Source organism: Populus euphratica, unplaced genomic scaffold, assembly GCF_000495115.2.
Source record: "Populus euphratica unplaced genomic scaffold, PopEup_1.0 scaffold1.1, whole genome shotgun sequence".
NCBI lineage: Eukaryota > Viridiplantae > Streptophyta > Magnoliopsida > Malpighiales > Salicaceae > Populus > Populus euphratica.
This window is the reverse complement of record NW_011499845.1, coordinates 5,406,882-5,428,855: the sequence shown is the minus strand read 5'-3', so window position 1 is coordinate 5,428,855 and position 21,974 is coordinate 5,406,882. Positions and strand designations below refer to the sequence as shown.

Below are 21,974 nucleotides of genomic sequence, written 5' to 3'. Positions count from 1 at the left end.
TTTTCAACTTTATGTTTTTTTTATATTGTTTTATTGGATCATCATATTTCTATAACTTCGATTCATGTCAACTCGAAATGACTCACTTTTTATTATTATTATTAGAGCTATAAATTTACTATACTAATTTGAATTGACCTAGTATTTATTAGGTTGAGAACTATGCTATATCGTTTACTATATTTAAAAAAAAAATATTTTATCTAGGTTATCATTATTATTATTATTTTATTAAAATAAAATTTATTTAATTAATTGAATTCAATTTATAACTCGAGATTATTTTTTTCTTCTTTAGAACTTGTTTACGCTACTTAAATATTATTTAAAACGTAAAAAAAACTGCAGCTACACGACTAGTTTTTAATGCTAAAACAACCATTTTTCCGTCCAGTTACATTGCAATAACACCTGATGATGCATTTCACCCTTTCTATTGGATTTTTAGATGCGAGAAGAATGCGTGATCTAAGAAGAAGGTTTTACAAAAAAAAATTGACCTCAACTACATTGTCTTCGAGTTAACCAATTCAACATATTTCGGTATTCAGAATGTTTCCTTCTGCATAACCCCATGGCCTGCGGTATAGCATCTACACAATTTTCAACTCAGGACACATAAATTTCCACGTCTCAATTAATATTAGTATGAAACCCTCCTTTACTCCATTATTTTCAGAGGATTAAATAAATAGAATACGTAAAGGCCACACCCTCGTCCCTGGTGTCGATTAATGAAGTGTTTTCGGAGGCTAACCAAAAGTCAGCCTCTTCGGCGCACTCTTTATTTTTATAATTAAAAAAATCATTTCATTTTTTATTTTAAATTAATTATTTTTTATTTTTAGATTATTAAAATATAAAAACATATATTTTTAAATAAAAAATAATAGTAATCAAACTCTCGAACACTTGTTTAGCATGCGAGAATGGCCACATATGCACAGTGAAGATGATGTCACCAAATACAGGCAAACGTTGTCACAAGTTTACTTTATTAAAAAATAGTACGTGGAAGGACAAGGAGTAGATGGGCACAAAGCTATTGGTATACAGCTGGCTTAAAAGAGATTCTCGAGACAACATCTCTCCTTGCAGATATACTTTGCTTTGGAAAGCAAAAAAATCTCCGGAGCAAAATTAATTTTTTGGCCCACTTCTTCCGGGGCAGCCCTTAGAAAAAGCGCATCTTTCCTATGCTAAACACTAATCTAAGCGGGTCGAAGAGCTTGTTAGTTTCCATGGTTTTTTTCAAAAAAATAAAATTTATATATTTTTAAATCATCTAAACATATTAATATTAAAAATAATTTTTTTTAAAAAAAAAACCCAAACAAAAAATAATTTAAAAAACAAACACCCCCTGAATAATCACTTCTTTTTTGAACGGTTTGCAGATGGAAGTGGGGGAAGGAAATAAAAAGTTTAATTTATAGTTTTTTCTTTCCTTGATTTCACAGTTCTAACAAGACAGCTAAATAAATAAATAAAAAATCATTCCTACATTTGTATTGGAAAAAATAAATTATAAAAATCATTCCGAAATATTTATAAAAAATACCATTCCAATAGAACAACGCTTGTAGAGTATAAAAACATGAGAACACTATAATTTTCCAATCCCGCATAAAAGATCCCGCATGCAAAATGACCTGAGAAAGATTCACAGGCTTTCATGACCAGACAAATTGAGATGTGCCCATCGTCAATAGAATTAAAGACAAAGCTTTAATTAAACATGGCAAAAAAGGCACCAAAAATAAACAAACTGAAGATAAGCTGAAAATCTCATAAGTTCGATTTAATTGCTTTAACATAGACAAGATGTGAGGAATGAGCAAAACTCAAAAAACCCAGTAACATTGAAAACAATTCAAGAAACTGGAGAATTCCTTGGACGGCTCTATTAGCACAGCAAAACCCAAAGAATACTTGCGCAGTAAAATGTGTTCACTCCTCCCTATCACTCAACAAAACATAAAAACAGTACTCACTTGCAAAAACATTCTCAAGGGCCTCTGTTTAAGTAGTCCACCTCAGATCTCTGGTCTCTGTAATATAACTCAAAAATAAACTGAACATAATAATAATGATAACTTTACTATTACTAAAATCCTAGCTGCAAAAATTATAGGCATGCGATGTTGAGAGGTTTCTGTTGATGATCATCCAAATAAGAAAACTCCTCGTTGCCAAACTCGAAATCATAATCAGGAAGATCGCTTGGTTCATCACCATTTAGCCCGCAGATATCAAGATCAACAATGCCACAGTAATCATCATAGAAACGACCAAACTCGTCAATAAGATTCCCGACCTCCTGTCCAAGGTTAAGATCATGCTCAAACGGACAAGAAGCCAAAGGATCGGACATAAAAGCCAGATCAGGTATATCAAGATCCGCAACAGAGGCACAAATATCTTCATCTTTAATCGAAAGACCAAAATCACCAGTGACATTTGACACCACAGAAGTTTCAAGTTCAAGAACAGAAGCTGGGGAAGTATGTGAAACTACGCTCTCATCAGTTTCATCGGAAGCCGAACTGCCTTGATTTTTGCAGCTACTGTGAGAATGAGATTGTGAGACACCACCACATGTCATGATGTGGCTTTTCTCAGAGGCAGCCATAGCCAAAGCGAGAGCCTCATACTCCTGCTTCTTCGCCTCGTAGGCTTGCGCAGCTTCTTCGAGAGTATTGAAAGTACCCAACCATGTCCTCACTTTGGTCACTGGATTCCTAATCTCAGCTGCCCATTTACCCCATTTCCTTTGCCTGACACCTACAGGTTTCTTCGGTGCTGGTTTCTTTTCTTCGGTTGTTGATGTTGGGGTTTTAGGCAAAACCCTTCTCCTCTTACTGGGGGGGTTAGCACTATTATTACTGTCTTGACAGGAGCTCTCAGGCTCAAGGGCTTTTGGCTGGGGAGAAACAGCGAGTGGAAGATTGATTTCTCGCACGAACCGTTTTTTAAAGGATCTTTTATCAGATTCATCATCGCTCGAATCAGTTTCTGTGGCATATGGATCATTCCAGATGACACGGATTTTTCTCATTTTGGACTCGATTTTAGACTACTGGGACAAAACTGGATTTGAATCGTTGAATTTTTGGCAGGATTATATGGGATGAAAAGGTTGCCTTTTTGGTTCTGGAATTATGAACGACGGAGACTATTCAAAACCGTTCAAATTGAGAAGCACAGAACTTTGGGAATGATAAAGGAAGGAACAAATCAGAAGAAACTAAAGCAGAGAAGGTTTATTTGATTATCAAGTGAGAGCCCCTCTCAAGAACAGGAAAAGATAGAAGAAAGCCCCAAAAGAACAAGTCCTGCAAAAACGAGAAAACCCAACAAACCCAATTCAGAAACTGACCAAAAACATCTAAAGATCCCAAAAAACATGTCACAGGTTAATAAAAAAAGGAGAACAAAAAACATACCTTTTTGGTCTCAAAGGCATCGAAATTACTGAGTACACCAGATTCAAACTCTGTTGTAAACAGCAGAGAAGCATATAGAGGGAACAGCAACAAGCAACAACGAAAGTTTTTGCAATCAAAGAAAAAATCCAGAGCTGCAATTGCACCCCAACCAAAGCCAAATCAAGCTCAGCCGACATAAATCCACTCCTCAAAACAGAGAATCCTCACTCTAGGGTTCTTCCCCGCTCCCTTAGTTTAGCCAAAAGAAAGAGAACAATAAATGAGGTACTGCTCCAGATATATACTAGGAGAATAAGCACCAAATGATAAACAAGCCCACGAGGGCAATACAACAAAAAAGATTAAAAAGGATTACAAATCTATGGATACGATGCTTCCTCTATAACATGACAAAACATCATCTGTTAAAATACTCTAAAACAATTATTTAAGGTTTCAGGTTTTTAAAAAAAGATACTATCATAAAGACCTTAACCAGACCTTAACTCCATAACGCAAATCTCCATAAAATCTAGAATAAACAAATAAAAATCTAACAAGTGATAGTACTACCTTGGTGACTGTGTCTCTGTCTTCTCTTCCACTACTGGTCTCTATCTCTCTGCCCTTTTCTCTATTCTAGGCCATTCACAGTTGCACTTTTCTCCATGCGGTCAAAAATGAGAGACGGTGCACACGTATTTATAGAAAGAGAGAAATTTAAGTTACTGTTAAGAATTACTTAATAGTACCAAGAGGAGTAAGTTGTATCTGATAAATATGTGACCTGGCATGATATCTATCATGCATGAGCATCATCTACTTACAATGTCATGTATATCATGCCGTGCCTGTTAAAATTTTGTTTTCACATGAGTTTTGAATCAACACGTGTAGGATGCTGAGGTGATTATTGGTTTGGAAACGGTAGGTGGGGTTAATGTCAATGTGTTTTACGTGGAATGTTGAGCATACGCGCTATCAGAGTGCGTATGTGGATGTGCGTGACTAGTCGATGGCCGCTTTTTGGGGAACGAAGCGCCGCGAAAGCGTATTCAAGGGATGGTTATGTGAGTGTCTTTCTTAATAGTTTTTAGATATAATTTTTATATGTTAATGTTAAAAATACAGTATTATTTTAATATATTTTTAATTAAAAAATACTTATATAAAAATATCTTATAGTGCCATGCACAGATTTAATCGAAATGTATGGGTGTTATAGCTGTAAATAACTGACAGTTGATGCCTTAAAAAGTCTTGCTCCCGGTCCTAAACGGTACCGCCTTGAAGTCTTTCGTAGGAGTATAGTTTTTTAACAGGAATACTTTATTCATTTGACTGGTTTCCTTTGTACATTTCTATATTAATTAATAATCGAGAGGCAATCTCGGGGGAGGATTTGTAGGATCAGGCATTAGCGTTGAGACTTCACTGGCCAAATCTTTGAAAGTGGGAGGGAATACTTCTTTCCCTTTTTGCTCTGTCAATTAATGTGATTCTAAAAATAAATAAATAAAGAGTTGTTGGGGGTGCAATTTTGTTTGATGTGGACTATGTTCTCCATAATTATTTTCACCTTTTGTAATGGTGATTTTATTCTATATTGGTATCTATTTTTATCCAAAAAAAAAATTTGGTATGTGTTTAGGCTTTCAACACTGACATGGGCGGGCACTTTACCTGGATTTTTCTCAACTTTATCCGGTGAAACCATAAAAATACATAGAAGCGAAACATTTATGTACGACAAGAATAATTTCGAGTTTTTTTAAAAAAAATACATAAATCTTTTTCCACTTTAAAAATATGTAATTTTTTAAAATAAAAACTTCAGAGAGAGAGAGAGTATAACAAGGGAAATGTGATCACTTTTTAGAGAATGAAAATTATTAATTTCATTTATTTTTACTTTTTTTTAAATATTATTTTTCATTGTTTTTCACGTAGGTGCAAGAAAGTGAAGGATTGATGCATGGAGAGAACTTTACACGAATTTTACAAAAAACCTATTTGTTGCTATTTATAAAAAAATAATTTATTATTTTTTTAAGATTTTGTGAGAAATCAGACGAAAAAATTTGAAAATAAAGTAAGGGACGGAGACAATAAGGGAATGGAGCTGTTGCTGAGTTGGGTTCGGGTAATATTTTGTTTAATTGAAATGTCCACCGAATATTGAGTAGACGAAGAAGGGTAGTATTTCCTTGTCAAGGAAAAAATTAAAAATAAATAAATGAGGCCATCGAGTGCCGGTTGCTGACTTTAATTGGAGCCACGGAGCTGTAATTAATTTCACTAGAAGAAGTTATTGGCTGAATGATCTCTCTGTAGAGTTCATGTGTGTAATCAAATACAGTATAGCACATTTTATCAATCAATTCTTTGAACACTTCATGTAAAACAAAATCGACGCACCGGCTTCCTGAAAAGACCTGCAACTTTATAAATTTAGTTTGTTTTTATGTTTTTAAAAAGATTATTTTTTAGTATTTTTTAATTATTTTAATGTGTTAATATAAAAATTATTTTTAAAAAATAAAAAAAATTATTTTAATATGTTTTTAAGTAAAATCTACTAAACACATTAAAATCACATGAGAAATAATATTATTAAATTTAATCTATACTGGAGAAATATTATGTAATAATGCATGAAATAACTTAAATGGTATTTTTTGTTCAATTTCTCATTGTGATTTCCTTATTCCTATAGTTGGACGACGATTTGTTTATTTGAGCGAGAAAGGACTTCCACTAATAAGTTTTTTAAAAAATGAAAAAAACTAAGAAGCCACAAACAAACGGGGCATAGAAGAAGTTCGGTTTTTACAGGCAAACATTATATGTGATTTATTCCATACGTTGTTGTCCGGTGGTCTTGGTGTCCTCTGTATTTTATTCATTTTTTTCTGATTCCGTATTAATTATTTATTGCAGTACATGGCTACTTTTATTTTACTATTTTCACCTGTGTGCTGAAAGTATAATTATACTGTTTATGCGTGGGTAGTGATGTTTGCTATTGTGTTTTAGTGGCTCCTTTGGGTGCTTGTTAATTAATTAATTAATGATTGACTTGCACAGAACAAAACATCTCTTCATTGAATGAATAAAAAGAGAGAAAATCTCTTTAATTTCCACGTCAATCATTCACTAGCAGGATTTATTTTTTAAAATAGTTTTTATTTAAAAATATATTAAAATAATTCTATTTTATTTTCAAAAACTTATATTTTATATCTGAAGATGATATAAAAATATCAACATATATTAATTTCAAATAAAAAATATAAAAACCAGAGGTTCATAAAGTCAATCAGTGACCCCGCGCTTTTGTTTGCCTGCCGCTTAAAAAATTTATTCAAAAATCCCTACTACCCGCAACGTCCAGTTTAAATCGACCGTACATGAACCTCATACACACCGGAATCTTTGAAGGATGCCAGTATACGTGTGGTTCAAATAAAATATAAAATAAGCTAATATTTTTATTTATAAACAATTATTAATATATTTAAGAATATTATTTTAATTATTTTTTAAAGTATTTTTTATATCAAAATATATCAAAATAATTTTTTTATTTTTTAAAAAATATTTTTGAGATCAATGTATTAAAATAATTAAAAATAAAAAAAAAATAAAAAAAATCAAACACTGTACAATCACTTTTCAAACAATTAAAATATTAATCTGAATTTTGAAATATTTTGAAAGAGTCAAAGCAAGAAGAAGAAAAGAATAATATTCTTATTTCTTTGCAAGGTTGTCGGATTGACGGGGCCGAGTATTCTTGTACGTAGCATTGGAGACAACTGATAATTTTTAAATTTTATTAATTAATAATTAATTAAAAGAGACATAATTTTCAGAGGAGCACGCATCACGAACGTGTTCATGTCCACATGGGGAATAGCAATGGTCAAATCAAACGGCCCGTACTCCATCAGCTAAACAAAACAGTACTGGGACTTGTCCCATTCCCCGACCAACCAGTATAAGCAGTGGCACCGCAACACCAATCACTGAAAAATCTTGCTCGAATAAAAAATAAGTCCTCTCGGTGGACGTGCAAGAGCTGGAAAATCTGGTTAAAATGTATGGGACCTATGGGTTTTTGACTTTTCGTGTTCTCGTTCAGAAAGTACGAGTCGGCTGCTGCCTAGTTTCGGGCGACTGAAAGGTTGCGTAAAAATTAGGTTAAGAGTTTATTGGTCAAAAAAACTTTGATTTTGACTCATGTTTTATTCGAAACATCTAAAAAAACACTGGTAAATTTATTTATAATTTTAAATTGCTAAAATTTTAAAGAATTTCAAGTTCAAGTCTACCATTGTCATAGATAAAAAAAATTATATTTATTTTAAAAAAATAATTAAATTTGTACTTTTTTAATGTTCTCTATGATTAATGTATTAATATAAAAAAAATTGCTTTAATATATTTTTAAATAAAAAACCTTTTAAAAGTACCCCAACGTAATATCAAGCACGCGTATTTTTTAAGTAAAAAATATAACAAATATATAAATTAACATGCAAGGCATGACCCAATATGACATGACATACATATGAACCCATGCATGCACAAGGATTTATTGACACATCATATGTATGATCCGTGCATTAACTTGGCCTGTGTGTGGAGAAGAAGACAAGTGTGTCACGCAAGAGAGGGTGTGTGGACCATGAAAGGTAGCTTCCGTTTCCCGCCATAGGCACCGACGTGGAGCCCATTGACTTCATTTTCCCGCCAAACCACCATTTTCTCGGTCTTATCCTGAAGGAGAGATCGACACCTGTCACCTTGGACAAGTGTGAGCCAGCTGCTGGGCCATTAATGGTGATGATGAGGGGCCACATAGAAATGAGTTGTATCTGGGAGTGCCTTTTCTGTTTTTTGCCATACTTTATCTGTTTGTGTGTTGATGTGTAAAAAATGGAAGTCTGATGTGTAACTGAGCCCTACCCCCATCGCTTTAATTAGCCGGGGGCCACATAGAAATGAGTTGTATCTAGGAGTGCCTTTTCTGTTTTTTGCCTTACTTTATCTGTTTGTGTGTTGATGTGTAAAAAATGGAAGCTCTGATGTGAAACTGAGCCCTACCCCCATCGCTTTAGTTAGCCGACAGCACAGATATGTGGACAGGAAATTATGTAAACTTCTTTTTTCTTCTTCCAAATATATCTTCTCCCTCATATTTTTTTTAATGCTTTCCAGGTAGAAAATTGTGGGTTCGGATTTCCCTATCAGTTAGTGGAGGTGACTTGCATTCTACAAAACTGGAACTACAATTATCATATGCCATAGACAGCGCTGAAAATTCTCCAGATTTCAAGACTGCCACTGGAACTTTAAAAATAAGTTCCGAGATAAAAAGGAAAAAAGGGGGGGATCTGGGAGTGTTTTTCACCGCGTGTGGGATACGGAGACTTGATCTCCTATGTAAATTAGCAGTCTCCGCATTTACCATTCACACTAGCAAATATGAAATACAGTGTATCTTTTTATATTTAAGTAGTATTTGGGTGTAAAGAATCTTTTTTGGGCGACAACACTGCAATAGTCTTTTCAAGTTCACACTGGCTGAGATACTCCTATACAATAACCAAAGTGAAAAACATTGAAATCCCGTGAAAATCTTATGCAAAGTTCAAACCTTTTTTTTTTTTTCACTTTGTTGGAATCGTCCAGATGCTATACTCGGAAAAAATATCGAAAAATGACAGCGTATTGTTTGCTTTCTTTCCATTTATAGGCATGCACAGTTTAAAAGTCATGTAAATCACATGGTTAAAAAAACAAGAAAACCTATATTATAATTATCTACTGTGGACTGCCCGTCAAAGTAAAACATTGATGCTTTAATTTTTTTTTCTGCTGAGCTGTCTCTTTGTTTACATTGATGCTTTAGTTTTTTTTTCTAGCTATATTTTTTTATTTTTTATTCTAATCAATTATTTGTTTTTGTTTATTTTTTTATTTTGTTTAATTTAATTTATTAATGTTAAATTTTTATATTTAGTAATTAGATTTTCATTACACGGATACCGGATTTGAGATGTTAATCTAATTTGCCGAGTTGGCTCAATTTTTTTTGTTTTTTAAAATTATTTTTTTTGTTTATTGTAATTTGTTAAAGTTAAATTTCTTTTTATTTAGTGTCAGATTTTCATGACACATATCACAAGTTTGACGGGTTAATCTGATTTCACAGGTTAACTCAGTTAATTCTGAATTTACCCATTAATTTTTTTCTTTTAATAAATTTTTTTATTTAATTTAGTTTATTAATGCTAAATTTTTATCAAACTTTTATGATACTGATTTCGGGTTTAACAAGTTAACCTGGTCTGACGATTTCACCTAATTTTTTTTTGCTTTTTTAAATGAATTTTTTTTATTTAGTTTAGTTTGTTAATGTTAAATTTTTTTATATTTAATTATTAGACTTTTATGACACAGATTTCAGGTTTGATATGTTAATCTGATTTTACGAGTTTTTTTTTAATTAATCAATTTAATTATCATATTTTTATGACATGACTTTGCAACCAGACCCACATCAAAGACTATTATGTCTGGTATTGCAACCAGACCCACTTAAACTTGGGTCATGCAAGTTTAATGTTGATATTAATATTATAAATATTACTATTGGATTAGTCGTTGCAACCAAACTCAAGACTCTTTCATACAACTTTGCAAAAAGACTTAACACTTTTAGATCTTGACTTTTAAAATATTTTTTATGTAGAAAAATTGACCCGTAACATCACACAAGTCATGTAACTAACATGTATGTATATATATATAAAAGGGGTTTTTAGTCTTCTTTCTATCAAAATATGTTTTGAAAAATTATTGATTTTTTTAGCTTAAAATTATTTATTTTTTAATGTTTTTTATTGTTTTGACGTGCTAATGTCAAGACTATTTTTTAAAAAAAGAGTTTGATATATTTAAAAAAAAATATTTTGAAGAAAAAACTTTTATCACACTTTAAAAAGAACACTTAATATACACCTCATCACAAAACATTATTCATTGTAATAGTTTTTTTTTATATTTGGTTTTTTTTCTCACAATCTATGTTTTTTTTTTTAATTTCATTATCATCCTTGGGTATTAAGTTTGTTGTGAATTAAGTTTCATGTTTTTTTTTTAAATTTATGAGATTATCTCAGTCTCATGGCTTATACTAAAAGTTTGACAAGTTAGCTGGGTTGACTCGAGTTTTTTCTTTTTAATTAATTTGTTTTCTCATTTTCATCATACAAGCATTAAATTGATCGAGAAATTAGGATTCATAATTTAATTTGCTATACGTGGAGTTATTCTCATCTTATGACCCAGTTCACAAATTTGTTAGAATAACTCAACTTAGTTTTTTGTGTTCTTTTTTTAATTGATTTTTTAAAAAATTTCATCTCCAATATTAAGTTGATTAAAAATTAAATTTTATAATTTATTTTATTTTAAGTTATTTTAGTCTTAATATCTAAGAAGTAGATTTGACAGCTTGACCAGGATTGGAAGTTTTTTTTATATTTTTTTTTTAATTACATCATTTGACATTGATTAATTGAAAACTATGATTTATAAATTGTCTTAATATGCTTTCCATAAAGCCCTCTTGGTCTTGTGACCTAGCATGAAAATTAACAAGCTAGCCCAAGTTAACATGAATCAATTTAATATGTCATCGTCTTGGTATTTATATAGAAATTTCATATTAGGTATTTATTTCGAGTAGAACTATATTTTTACTAGTCTTCTAGCTTGTTTTTTCACTAGCTAAGTCAACCAAGTCACACCAAATCATTCTCCACATGATTTATTTATTTTTCATTGTATAAAATATTAACAATATTTAGATATTTTTTTCATGTTAGCAGAATCTTTTTATTTGACCCATGGCACAATATGTACAATAAATACTATTTGATGGTGTAGTCTCTTGACAATTATGTATCTATATAAAAAAAAGAAAACATTAAGCTATGATTTAGGATCATCGGTCTTTTTCAACTGTGATTCATACCCATTTTAAAAATGTCTAGGGGTAGATTGGTTTTTTAAATTTTTTTCAATAATCAAATCACAGGAACAAAATGAAGATGGCTTAGGATTGGGGTTTTCATGTCTCTTTTTATTTTTTTTCCATCAAAGTTAAATTACTTAATTATTTTTTGATTAAAAATCAACAAAACTATCCTTCATGGTGCTCAGGTCTTGGTTTTTTTTATGTAAAGTTAACACGGGGGCATTTTTATATTTTAATAAAAGTTTAATGTTTTTTTCTTTAACACATGTCCTGCACGTGCTAATAGGTAAACATTCTCATGCTTTAATGACGGTGCGTATAGGGCTATCTAATCACTGAACATTGCCTTTCTTAATAACATCTAAAAGATCTTGATATCCCTTCCATGATGGGAGGTGCGTGCGCCAAATGCACATCCAGTTTGTAGCTAACAAGCACTTATTTTTTTATTTCTTTTCTTTATTCACTTGATATTCACACAAACTATTTTATTTTTTAAAATTAACACATGGTTCCTGACTTTTGATTACGATCTCGTTTGTTTTAAATAGTCTATAAAATAAAAATTTATTTTGAATTTCATCTCATTTTTTGTTTATCTTTAAAATTCGGTCATCATCTTTCTTACTATTATTTGTTGTATCCATGATCATTTTTAAATTTTTTATTTCATCTTCCCTGGGTTTTTTTTATTGTCAGGTTTGATTTTTATTTTTTTACTCTTAACTGTTTTTTAATTTATATCATTGTTTTATAATTTTACTATTCAATAATAAATTTATTGAAAATCAAGCTTCTTAATCTAACACAAACACAGGACTTGATAGGTTATGATTTTTAAAGGTTATATTAAGTTTAAGGGTTTACATTAGGTTTGTTTGGTTTTTAATTTCCAGTGGTTATACTATTTTTGCATCCTTTAACTTTTATTCAATTGGAGACTGGGTTATGTCCTTTTTATTTCGTTGCTTTGTGTGGATTTTTTGTTGTTCCTGAAAATAATTCTAATTATCTCAAGTTTTTTTTTAAATTGTTTTTTGTTAGGTTTTTTGACTAATTATTATATTTTTGTTCCAGTTCCATACTTTAATGTTTTAGATATTATTTTTTAAATAATTTATACTTTTTTTAATTTCATCACCAATTAACTTTCTATCATTTGGATTATTATTTGTTTTATGTAAAATAAATTTTTATTTTAAAAATTTTTTCCACCTAGAGTTTTTTTTTTATCAATTTTCATTTTTTTGATAAAAAAGTTAAATTAATATTTTTTTTTTAATTTCATTATTTTATCAATTTTCATTTTTTTGATAAAAAATTTAAATTAATATATTTTTTTTAATTTCATTACCTGACAATAAATTGAATAGAAATTAAACTTTTTAACCATGCCCAGGTCCATGATTTCAAGGATTTTGATTTTTAAAAAGTAACCTAAGGTTTGCGTGGTTTGCGCATATTTTTCCTTTCCTTTCCTTTTCATTTCTTTAAGTTATGTTTTTTGAAGTTTTGCAATATTTGTTCAATTTGAGACCCAGACTCTCTTATTTTTATTTATATAGGATTATTTATTAATTTAAAAAATAAATAAGATTTTCTGGAACCTTCTTATATATTATTCATAGTTTGATATATTGTAGCTAATTAATACGAAATCAATTTGGAATTGAGATTTTTTATTCAACTCCAATTTAAGATTAAATGAATTATGAGTTTAAGACCTTAAGTTTAGAAAATTCATCCATATTTGTTTGATTTTTTTTTTAAATTTATATATATCTTTAATTTTACTATTCATCATTTATATAATTTAAAATTAGATTCTATTTTTGTATTTGTCTTGTATATTATGAATTTAACATCTATATTATGGATGATGTGGCTTTTCTTTTTTATATATTTTTGTATGATTTTTATAAATTTTTAAAATATTTCAGATTATCTTGAAATATTTTATTTATGGTTTTTCATGCTCTTCATTTATTTTTCTATTGAACTATCTCCTGAGTTATATCTTTTTAAATTTTATTTTTAAAACAAATTTGTATTTTTATAAATTATTTTTTTTTACCAATAAAAAAAATGGCACGCGCTGCATCGCATGCCCCAGGAATCTAGACATGAACTTTAGTTCTTTGCACAAAGCAGATCCTAGTGTTCCGATAAAAGAAATCGTGCTCGACATTCTACTGTTTAACCTTTGATTAAGTCGCCATCGACATCTTTATTACCCAACGACCCTGTCTTATCGCTATAACAGGACATCAGAGACCGTTGTAGCTTTTGAAGTATCATTGTTTGGAAAGCATGTCAACGACAATTTTTTTCCGAATCTCAAGCACAAGGGAGGTTTGCATTCCGCCATTCATGCCGGGAAGACAACCTATGTACGATGCTACTTTTTACCATTCACAAGTCAGAGGAACCCCTTCTCTTCTTAGTTCTCGCTTGATGGTTTATCTTCTTTGTTATTTCTTGATGTTATATGTTAGATACTCTTTCCCAAACGAGTCTGATTTCTTAGTTTTGGATTTTGGCCTCGATTTTTACTAAAAAAACAAAAATAATGTTATTTCTACAGGTGAGAACTAGGATAAGATTTTATTTCTCACAGTTTTACTAGTAGTTTTTTTCTTTTATCGTGTTTCTTTGAGCATTGTAGCTTTGCATCAATCCTCCGCATTCAGTATGAGGTACTTACTGTTTTTCCCCCCTTTTTTCTGAACAAGTAAATAGTTGTTAGTACTGAAGCAGAGGGGAGAAAGTCAAACATATTACCCACCACGCTGAAGACTAATTTTACCACCTAAAATTCAAGAGATTAATATGACCACTTCACTTAAAGGACGGGAAGGCCTTGGATTGTCTTTACCCGCAACTTTCGCCACCTGAAGAGAGGAGGGGTGTGAGGGTAGGAGTGATTAATTCATAGATAGGAAAATTAAATCTTTTTATTTCTGGAATCGAGAAAAATATTGATTTGAATCTTTACATCTAAAAATTTAAAAATAAAATAAAATTTTGTTATCAGTTGTTTGTTTATAAATGATTTTTGAGCCTAGAAGGTTTAGAAGATTTTTTACGTATGATTTTTATACTAAAAAAACAAGAAAATGAGGTTTTTTTAATAATCTCGCTGGTGATATAACTGCCAAGATTTTCATAGATCACGAAGAAAAATGGATAATGCATCATATTTTCAGATGATGCGTGGTCTATATGTTTTTTTAATTACAAGGAATATAAACTTGAGGCTAGTTGCAAGTCGCACGCGCCTGGATTCACCTCTAAACTCAATAGCTTTTTTTTTATTTTTTTATTTTCATTATTTTAATAGCCACTCCATTGATTTTTTAATTTTTTATGTATCTTACACATACAATGAAATAAGTGTTACATATTTTTGTTTTTTTTTTATGTGGTTTTTTTTAGAATTAATACCCGATTTGTTCAAAAGCTCTTTCCCTCTCCCTCTCTTGATCTCTTGCTGGCAAAGAAAACCTCGAACGTAATGATATTTTCTTTGATTTCCTATTTTTTTGTCATTTATTTCTTAGAATAAGGTCTCAGTGTTCTTTGACTGGATTGTAATAGATGTCTCTTATTTGTTGGAACAAGCTAGCATTCCTTCGATAGCCGAACTCTTCTATCAAGATGCCTGGCTGTGCGCATGACTCATTTTTCAATTGATTTACGATGGTGCTAAACTCGATGGTTTGAGTTTTGCATAGAAAAAGCCCTAAATTAGGCATCCCTTATCTACCATTATCATAAAGGGTTTTGTCTAACTTTTTTTTGATACAATAAATCACAATCCTCATCTTATTTTTTATGGTATCATTATGCCATGGAGATAGTGATGTCTATCAATATTTTTTATGGCTTTCAGTGATACTATCAATATTCATTTCATAGTTAAATTTTCAATAAAAAGATGGATACACGAAGACGAGATGTAATCATGTCGTTTTGCCATTTGAGCTGCCAGAGAAAGTTATGGCGAGGCCGGTGTGTTTTTCCTAGGAGCAGGGCGGGGTTCATAGGACTTTGGATTTGATTCTTGTTAAGATTAGAGTTGTGTTTGGTATTAAGTTGAAATCAGGAATAGAAATTTTAAGGAAGTAAGATTCGAGGATGAAGAATTAAGAGTGTAAAAAAAATATCAAGAGATGATAATGGATGGCAACGCATCCCCCCGCTCTCTTAATTTCCATACCAGCCTCCATTTATTATTCCTCCATTAAAATAATAATGGAATATTGAAAATTAAAATACCAACGATTTATTTTCTTAAATTTTTCGAGTGCATAATAATCTCGAATTTCACACGGACGGCCTAATCTATGCTTACAGAGCACGAAGCGCGGCAAGCAGTCCCCCACCAAGAGAGTGGCAGTACCGTTTTCTAATAAATTTAAAGAATCTAAGAAACCAACAAGCCTAAGGTAACGTTGGATCGCGCTCTCAATTTAAACCCTTGGTAGTTGGAAGTTAGATGTCATAAACTCACAGGTTAATCTTCAGGGGCCTCACATTGCAGACATGCTGCAAACGTTAAAACTTGGTGTAATTTTTCCAATCCCGGTCATGGGTTGGGCTCATGCCCTAAATCCGAGGAAGATTTCCATTTTACCCCCTCTGCATACCCAAGATACTCTTGAACGAGAATTTGTGCAAACGGAAGGATACGGCTATATAGAGTTTTGCGTGGTTGAAATGGCCCTCCGCCTATTTCAAGAGGAAGGCACGACCAACTGAACATGATAGCACAAGAATACTTCATAATGTTATAGAATTACTCCAGAAACTTGACATTTCATAGCTGCATTTTAAACTACAATATCAATGAGAATGCGCTTATTAAGAAAGCAGTGAAATCAAAACTCTTTAATTGCTTTGGATAGAAAAGGATGAACATAGTTTAGCTCATCTCTTCTCCGTAAGAACCCTGACAACAAACATAAAATGCATCAACAATCTCAATACATAATCTGGAAAAGAAGTAATGAGCCTTCTCAAAGCTCAACCGCTGACCCCCATTTTCCAGGACATGGCAAAGTTTTTGCCAACAGGAATTTCCAAGCCATCAACTTCTACCATCACACTACTCTTCTTTTCACTGCCAACTTGGAGGTCCTCAAGATATTTCTGCTCCAATGAGGTCAACTCGATGTTTGAAGCCGCGGTCACCGGCTTCCCATCAAACTCCAGTGCTGTTGGTGCCCCGCTTCTACCTAATCCCAACACTGCTACCTTACTGATTTTCCAACCCTTATCTAAAGCAAACTTGCTTTCCTGAACTTCTGACCACAATTTCACAGTTCCTTGACTTACAGTTGCATAGAAATCGACATATGTTGCCGATCCGCTTGCCAGTTTCATTTCCGGGAGCTCATCATCATCAAGGAAAAGTTTCCCTGCAGCTTTTCCCTCACTAGCCCCTGCAGGGAAGGTCACTACAAGGGCAAAAGGTGTCATTCTGGCTTCCTTAGAGATCATTCCACCCTGCTGCATGGGTAGGATTGTGTTCTGATGCAAATGCACATTAACAACATGCAAGGGTGCATCAAGAGTGACATACTGCCCTCCTTCCGATGTAATGGCCTGTGTCATATCGAATAAGTTGTACCAACTACCAGGAGGAAAGAGTGCTTTAACCTGTGATTTCCCTTGCTCAAGCACCGGAGATATCATGAGGCTACTTCCAAGCAAGAACTGGGTGCTCAACCCATAACACTCAGTGTAATCTGGGAAGGAGAAGAAAAGTGGTCTAGCAATTGGGGCTCCTGTGGTATGAGCCTCATAGCTCAGTGTGTAGAGATATGGAAGAATCTTGTACCTCATACCAAGTGCAGTTCTAGCAGACTCAGCTACTGAATCCCATTGATAAAGCTCCTGCCTTGGGGAATAGTAGTTCGCATGATCCCTTGAGAAGGGATAGAAAGCGCCCACCTCAATCCACCTGTTGCAAAGCTCTTCAGTGGGTGCAGGATAAAACCCACATATATCTGAACCAACCATTGGTACCCCAAAAATACCAAAATTTATCATAGTAGAAATAGAATATTTCAAATCCTCCCAAGTGCCTTTGTTATCACCGGTCCAGTGAGCAGCATATTTGCCTGATCCAACATAAGTGGAGCGTGATAATATAAATGGCCTCTTGCCTTCAAGGCCTTGAAGGGCCTTGTGGGTAGCAATGGCTTGGGAGAATCCATATATGCTATGAGCATCATACTCCAAAACACCATTGTAGTGAACTGCACTGGTTGCTATGGTTTTGTACCCTATTGGAACCTGCAATCCTGAAGCATTTATCTTGTAAGGTGGATCATCCCATTTTGTTTTTGTTATGTTTTTGCAATCCAAGCAGCAGACCCAACCAGGTCCAGTTCCACTTGGACACTGCTTGCCCTTTGGGATTTTGCACAGTCCAGAACAAAAATTTGAAGCTTCATTCATGTCAATCCAAAGACCATCAACAGGGACAAGTTCGTGGAACCGACGAACTTCATCACCCCACCAATCTACTGTTTTTGGATTGAGAAAGTCAGGAAAATTGACAGCTCCTGGCCAAACTTGAGCTAAGTAGGGCTCACCCTCATACTTGATAAATACATCATTGGCAATGCCTCTTTGGTACACACCGTAACTAGAATTAACACCAATTCCAGGATCAATGATCACAATATACTTCATGCCAATGCTGTGTATTTTCTCTAGGAAAGCCAAAAGTTTTGGACGAGGATAGTTGACAGGGTTGAGGGTGAAGTCCTTGTGGCCATCCATGTGATCGTCATCATTCCAAATGACATCAAGTGGGATCTGAGCCTTTTTGTAGTTCTCGACAACATCTTCAACCACAGACAGGTTATGGTAACCCCATCTGCATTGGTGGAAACCTGTTGGCATCAGAATCACATGTTTAGCAGAATGATTTTTCCCAGTGTTTACATTGTGAATTTTTCGATATATGAAGGCAGCCGTATTAAACAACCAAAAAGAAATCTAAATTGAATTTTAAAGCTTCAATAGCTAGAAAAGCATGATAAATAAATCAGGAAGCACTAAGATCTATGCTTGAACGAATTGTGTTTACGTTCTGTCTTTGTAATCCGTACAGACAAAGAAATAGCTACCTATCCTAGTCACAACACTACTATCGTTCAAGAGATATAGATAACGGACAACCAAAAGCTTTTCAATCATCATATACCATTTTCCATTAATGTACTAGTGATTCGAGATTTTCTGTCTGTCTTTAACTACAGTATGCTTTTATATAAGATGCCTACAACATGAAGCAAATTCAGCAGCTTAAACATAACAATGTATCCAGTTGATAAATTGGTTTCACACATTTAACCTAAGATGAGAGATTTGGCTCCCTATACTGGCAAGCCTTACTCGTGGAGCCATCAAACAATTAACTACTCCATTGGCATCTAACCTTGTTCTAAAAACAATTAACTACTCCATTGGCATATCAATAATTCTTTTCATCAAATGTCCATCCTCTTCTCGAGAGTCATTTTAAGATGGAAAATGGCCTAGGAAGTTAAGCAGGAGTGCAGGTTAAAAGCCACTGAATAACATGAAAAATTCTACAATGGTGGTAATTTTAGATTCTCCTGTGATAACGTAGCTAAACAGCAATCCCCTGCCTTTCTTAGGTTTCGATCTGTCAGCCACCGACACAACAGTCTCAACAGCGAAGGGAAAAACAAGAGAACAATCCACAATCCCCACCACCTAAGGACAGCCTCAGTGTCTCACCCTAGCAGGACATGGGATCGGGGGGGTGCAAACTGCAGGTCCATCGTATGGATGCTGCGTGAATGCTGGTCAAGGTATCAGCTTCATGTGGGACACATCGATATAATTATCACAGCAATGTGATAACGATTGTAGCCTGAATCAATATTTCCCACTTCATGTGGGGAAGATAAGCCATTGGAGGACCGCATGACGCGCAAGGATTGAATAGTAGTAGCGTGTTTTGGGGTCCAGTGGTGTCAAGATTTTTGGCTTGCAAAGTTAAGCTAGAGAGCAGAAAATCTCAACGGTGAGATATAGAATCAATACCCGTGTGGTATGACCTTGTCTTTATACGTAACGTGGACCAAGAGCAAAAGGATCGTTTTAATTACTGGTCAAGAAAAGAAAGAAAGATCATTTACACTAAAAAGTTGTTTCTAGAGAATTACGAAATAAATTTAGGAGGTGAGAGCATTTAGAATCGCAATAGAGTAAAACAGCTATTGGGCCAACACCACCAACCTAAATTAAAAAAAAAAAAAAAAAAAAAACACCAAACATCCCTATCCAGCAATAACACGAGCATCCCTCCGTATGTTACGCAGCATATCGACAAATCATACCGTCTACCACCCTTTCTCCACGTGCCACGCCTATCAAATGATGCTGTTTGGTCTTATGGATTACGTGTGTTTCAAAGTGATTTTTAACTTAAAAATATGAAATTATACTTTTTAGGTATTTTTAACCTAAGGATGTCAGAATCATTTAAAACACAACACCGACAGACAAGCGCATCACAGATCCACAATAAATATCTAAATCATATCATAGAGATTGGCAAATCTATTATTAATCAATTAAACTAATTGTAGCTATGTTTACACACAACATGCTCACTATAAGATTTCCAAACAAGATATGCATAATGTCGTCTAAATTAGTGGCATTACGGTTGACACCAAGAGCCAGTAAACAACTGTGCTGGGAATAAGCTTGCAATGATACCGCCATCCACAAGTGTCCATCGACGCCGCGTGGATGTTGGCATTCTAGACTTTCGACGGTGAACACAAGCTACCGGAAAGGTAAATTCGATTATAAAGTCACAAAAAGATGACAAAACGGATAAAATCAATCACTGGACTATAAACACAGAGACACACAACCAGCACATAAACAGACCACGCCATACACCCTACTATCAGGGGCACACAAGTCAATCAACATTAAAGGCCATATTTTCCCTTTTAAATATCAACCTCTACCTTATTATATCAATAAAACTAGGAAAGGAAATAAGCAGATAAGGAGATGATGCTTTGAAACAAAGAGAACAGGAATGGAGAATAGGATCATACCAAAAGCCCAGTAAGGCATTGGAGCTGGTCTTCCAATTAAAGCGGTGTACTGATCAACAACAGCAAGAGGAGTGGGTCCAGAAAAGAAGTAGAAGTCAAAAACACCCCCAATAATCTTGTATGTCAAAGAAGTCCCTCTATAGAACACATCCATGCCATTGCTGTTCAACAACAGAACAGCATGAGCATAAGCTTGGCCCTTCACCTTCCTGAGATCCATGTATACCGGATGGGACCCATATAGATCAGCATTAAGATTAATGGCGGAGATATCAGTTGTATACAAGGTGTATGGATCTCCAGGGTACAGCTTAATACCATGCGGCTGTGTGTTCTCTCCAAGACCGTACAATGAAGCATCTTTAGGCAACTGTGTTGATATCTCCAAGTACTGATCTTTAAACACCATTTCACCAAATGACTCTGAACCGTCAGAGCTTGAATTGAAAAGGGTCTGCCCATTTGATTTTCTCTTCACTGCAAAACTAAAAGGGTCTGCTATGTAGCTAAAAATTAGCTCAGAGCCTGAGTATTCCTGAACAGTTATTGGGTTCTTTCTTGATCTCCCTATTGTTTGCTTCAATGCTTGTGCTTTCTCTCTTGGTAACAGATTGTATGGCACTTCCCATCTCTGCTTCTCTGCATCAGTAATATGAACCCTTAAACGATCCCGTGTTTCATGCCTGCGCAAATTTAATAACGTTAGTCTTTAGAGTAAGGTGCTCTGGGAGCCCTGGACGTGACAAACATGAAAACGACGGTAAAAGAGCTTACTTTACATAGAGCCGCGAGAGGGGGATATCAGGACCGTAGATTTTGTTATTTTGCTTGACTTGGAGGATTCCTACAATGCCTCCATCAGGGGTCTCTTCGATGGAAATGAGACGGTAGCCTTTGCCAATTTTGGTGGGTGTAGAAGACGAGTTTACTTGATAGAAAGATAGGAGCAAAACAAGAAGAAAACTACAGGAGGACAGAGAAAAAAAAGAACCAGCAGAGGAAAACATTGCAACTAAACTAGCTAGTCGTGGTGTGACTAGCGAGGAAGAGGCTCCTTTTAAGGATGTGTTTAAGGGGTTGTCTAGTGTTTAGAGTGCCATGAAAGGAGAGTGAAGAGTAATCAGCACGTACATGTGAGGCAGTGACTGGGGCACGAGGGCCATCAGTGCCATGTGATGATGATGGCCATGATGGCCCGTGGCCCCATTGGTTGAAAGCCACATTTTTTCCTCCATAAATTTTTGTCTCTTTTGGTAACTAGATTCGTCTATTAGAATATCTCTCCGAATATGAAAGAATATCTCGAAGGCAATTTGCTGACATCCTCTGCTTAAAAGTTAAATGTGCATCGTTATTCATATTTTATGGATGGAG

The 21,974-nt window shown here is 33.8% G+C and overlaps 2 protein-coding genes across 2 annotated transcripts; both read right to left on the bottom strand.

Moving 5' to 3' along the window:
- Positions 1 to 1,776: 1,776 nt before the first annotated feature.
- On the bottom strand, positions 1,777 to 4,109 carry LOC105123977 (ethylene-responsive transcription factor ERF119). The gene is made up of 3 exons (XM_011023786.1): positions 4,002 to 4,109; positions 3,447 to 3,677; positions 1,777 to 3,335 (listed from the first exon to the last, which is right to left on the bottom strand). The coding sequence occupies exon 3, from the start codon at positions 3,056 to 3,058 to the stop codon at positions 2,129 to 2,131; it is 930 nt and encodes a 309-aa protein (XP_011022088.1). The 5' UTR covers positions 3,059 to 3,335; positions 3,447 to 3,677; positions 4,002 to 4,109; the 3' UTR covers positions 1,777 to 2,128.
- Positions 4,110 to 16,245: 12,136 nt separating this feature from the next.
- Positions 16,246 to 21,730, bottom strand: LOC105123969 (alpha-xylosidase 1-like). The gene is made up of 3 exons (XM_011023774.1): positions 21,375 to 21,730; positions 20,601 to 21,283; positions 16,246 to 18,383 (listed from the first exon to the last, which is right to left on the bottom strand). Exons 1-3 carry the CDS (start codon positions 21,605 to 21,607, stop codon positions 16,504 to 16,506), a joined length of 2,796 nt encoding a protein of 931 aa, XP_011022076.1. The 5' UTR covers positions 21,608 to 21,730; the 3' UTR covers positions 16,246 to 16,503.
- Between the last annotated feature and the right edge of the window lie 244 nt (positions 21,731 to 21,974).

Coding starts and splice junctions, on each gene's coding strand:
- LOC105123977 (XM_011023786.1), bottom strand. CDS start 3,058: ATGAGAAAAATCCGTGTCATCTGGAATGATCCATATGCCACAGAAACT.
- LOC105123969 (XM_011023774.1), bottom strand. CDS start 21,607: ATGTTTTCCTCTGCTGGTTCTTTTTTTTCTCTGTCCTCCTGTAGTTTT. Junction 21,284..21,374: donor CTCTCGCGGCTCTATGTAAA/GTAAGCTCTTTT, acceptor AAATTTGCGCAG/GCATGAAACACGGGATCGTT. Junction 18,384..20,600: donor AATGCCTTACTGGGCTTTTG/GTATGATCCTAT, acceptor TGATGCCAACAG/GTTTCCACCAATGCAGATGG.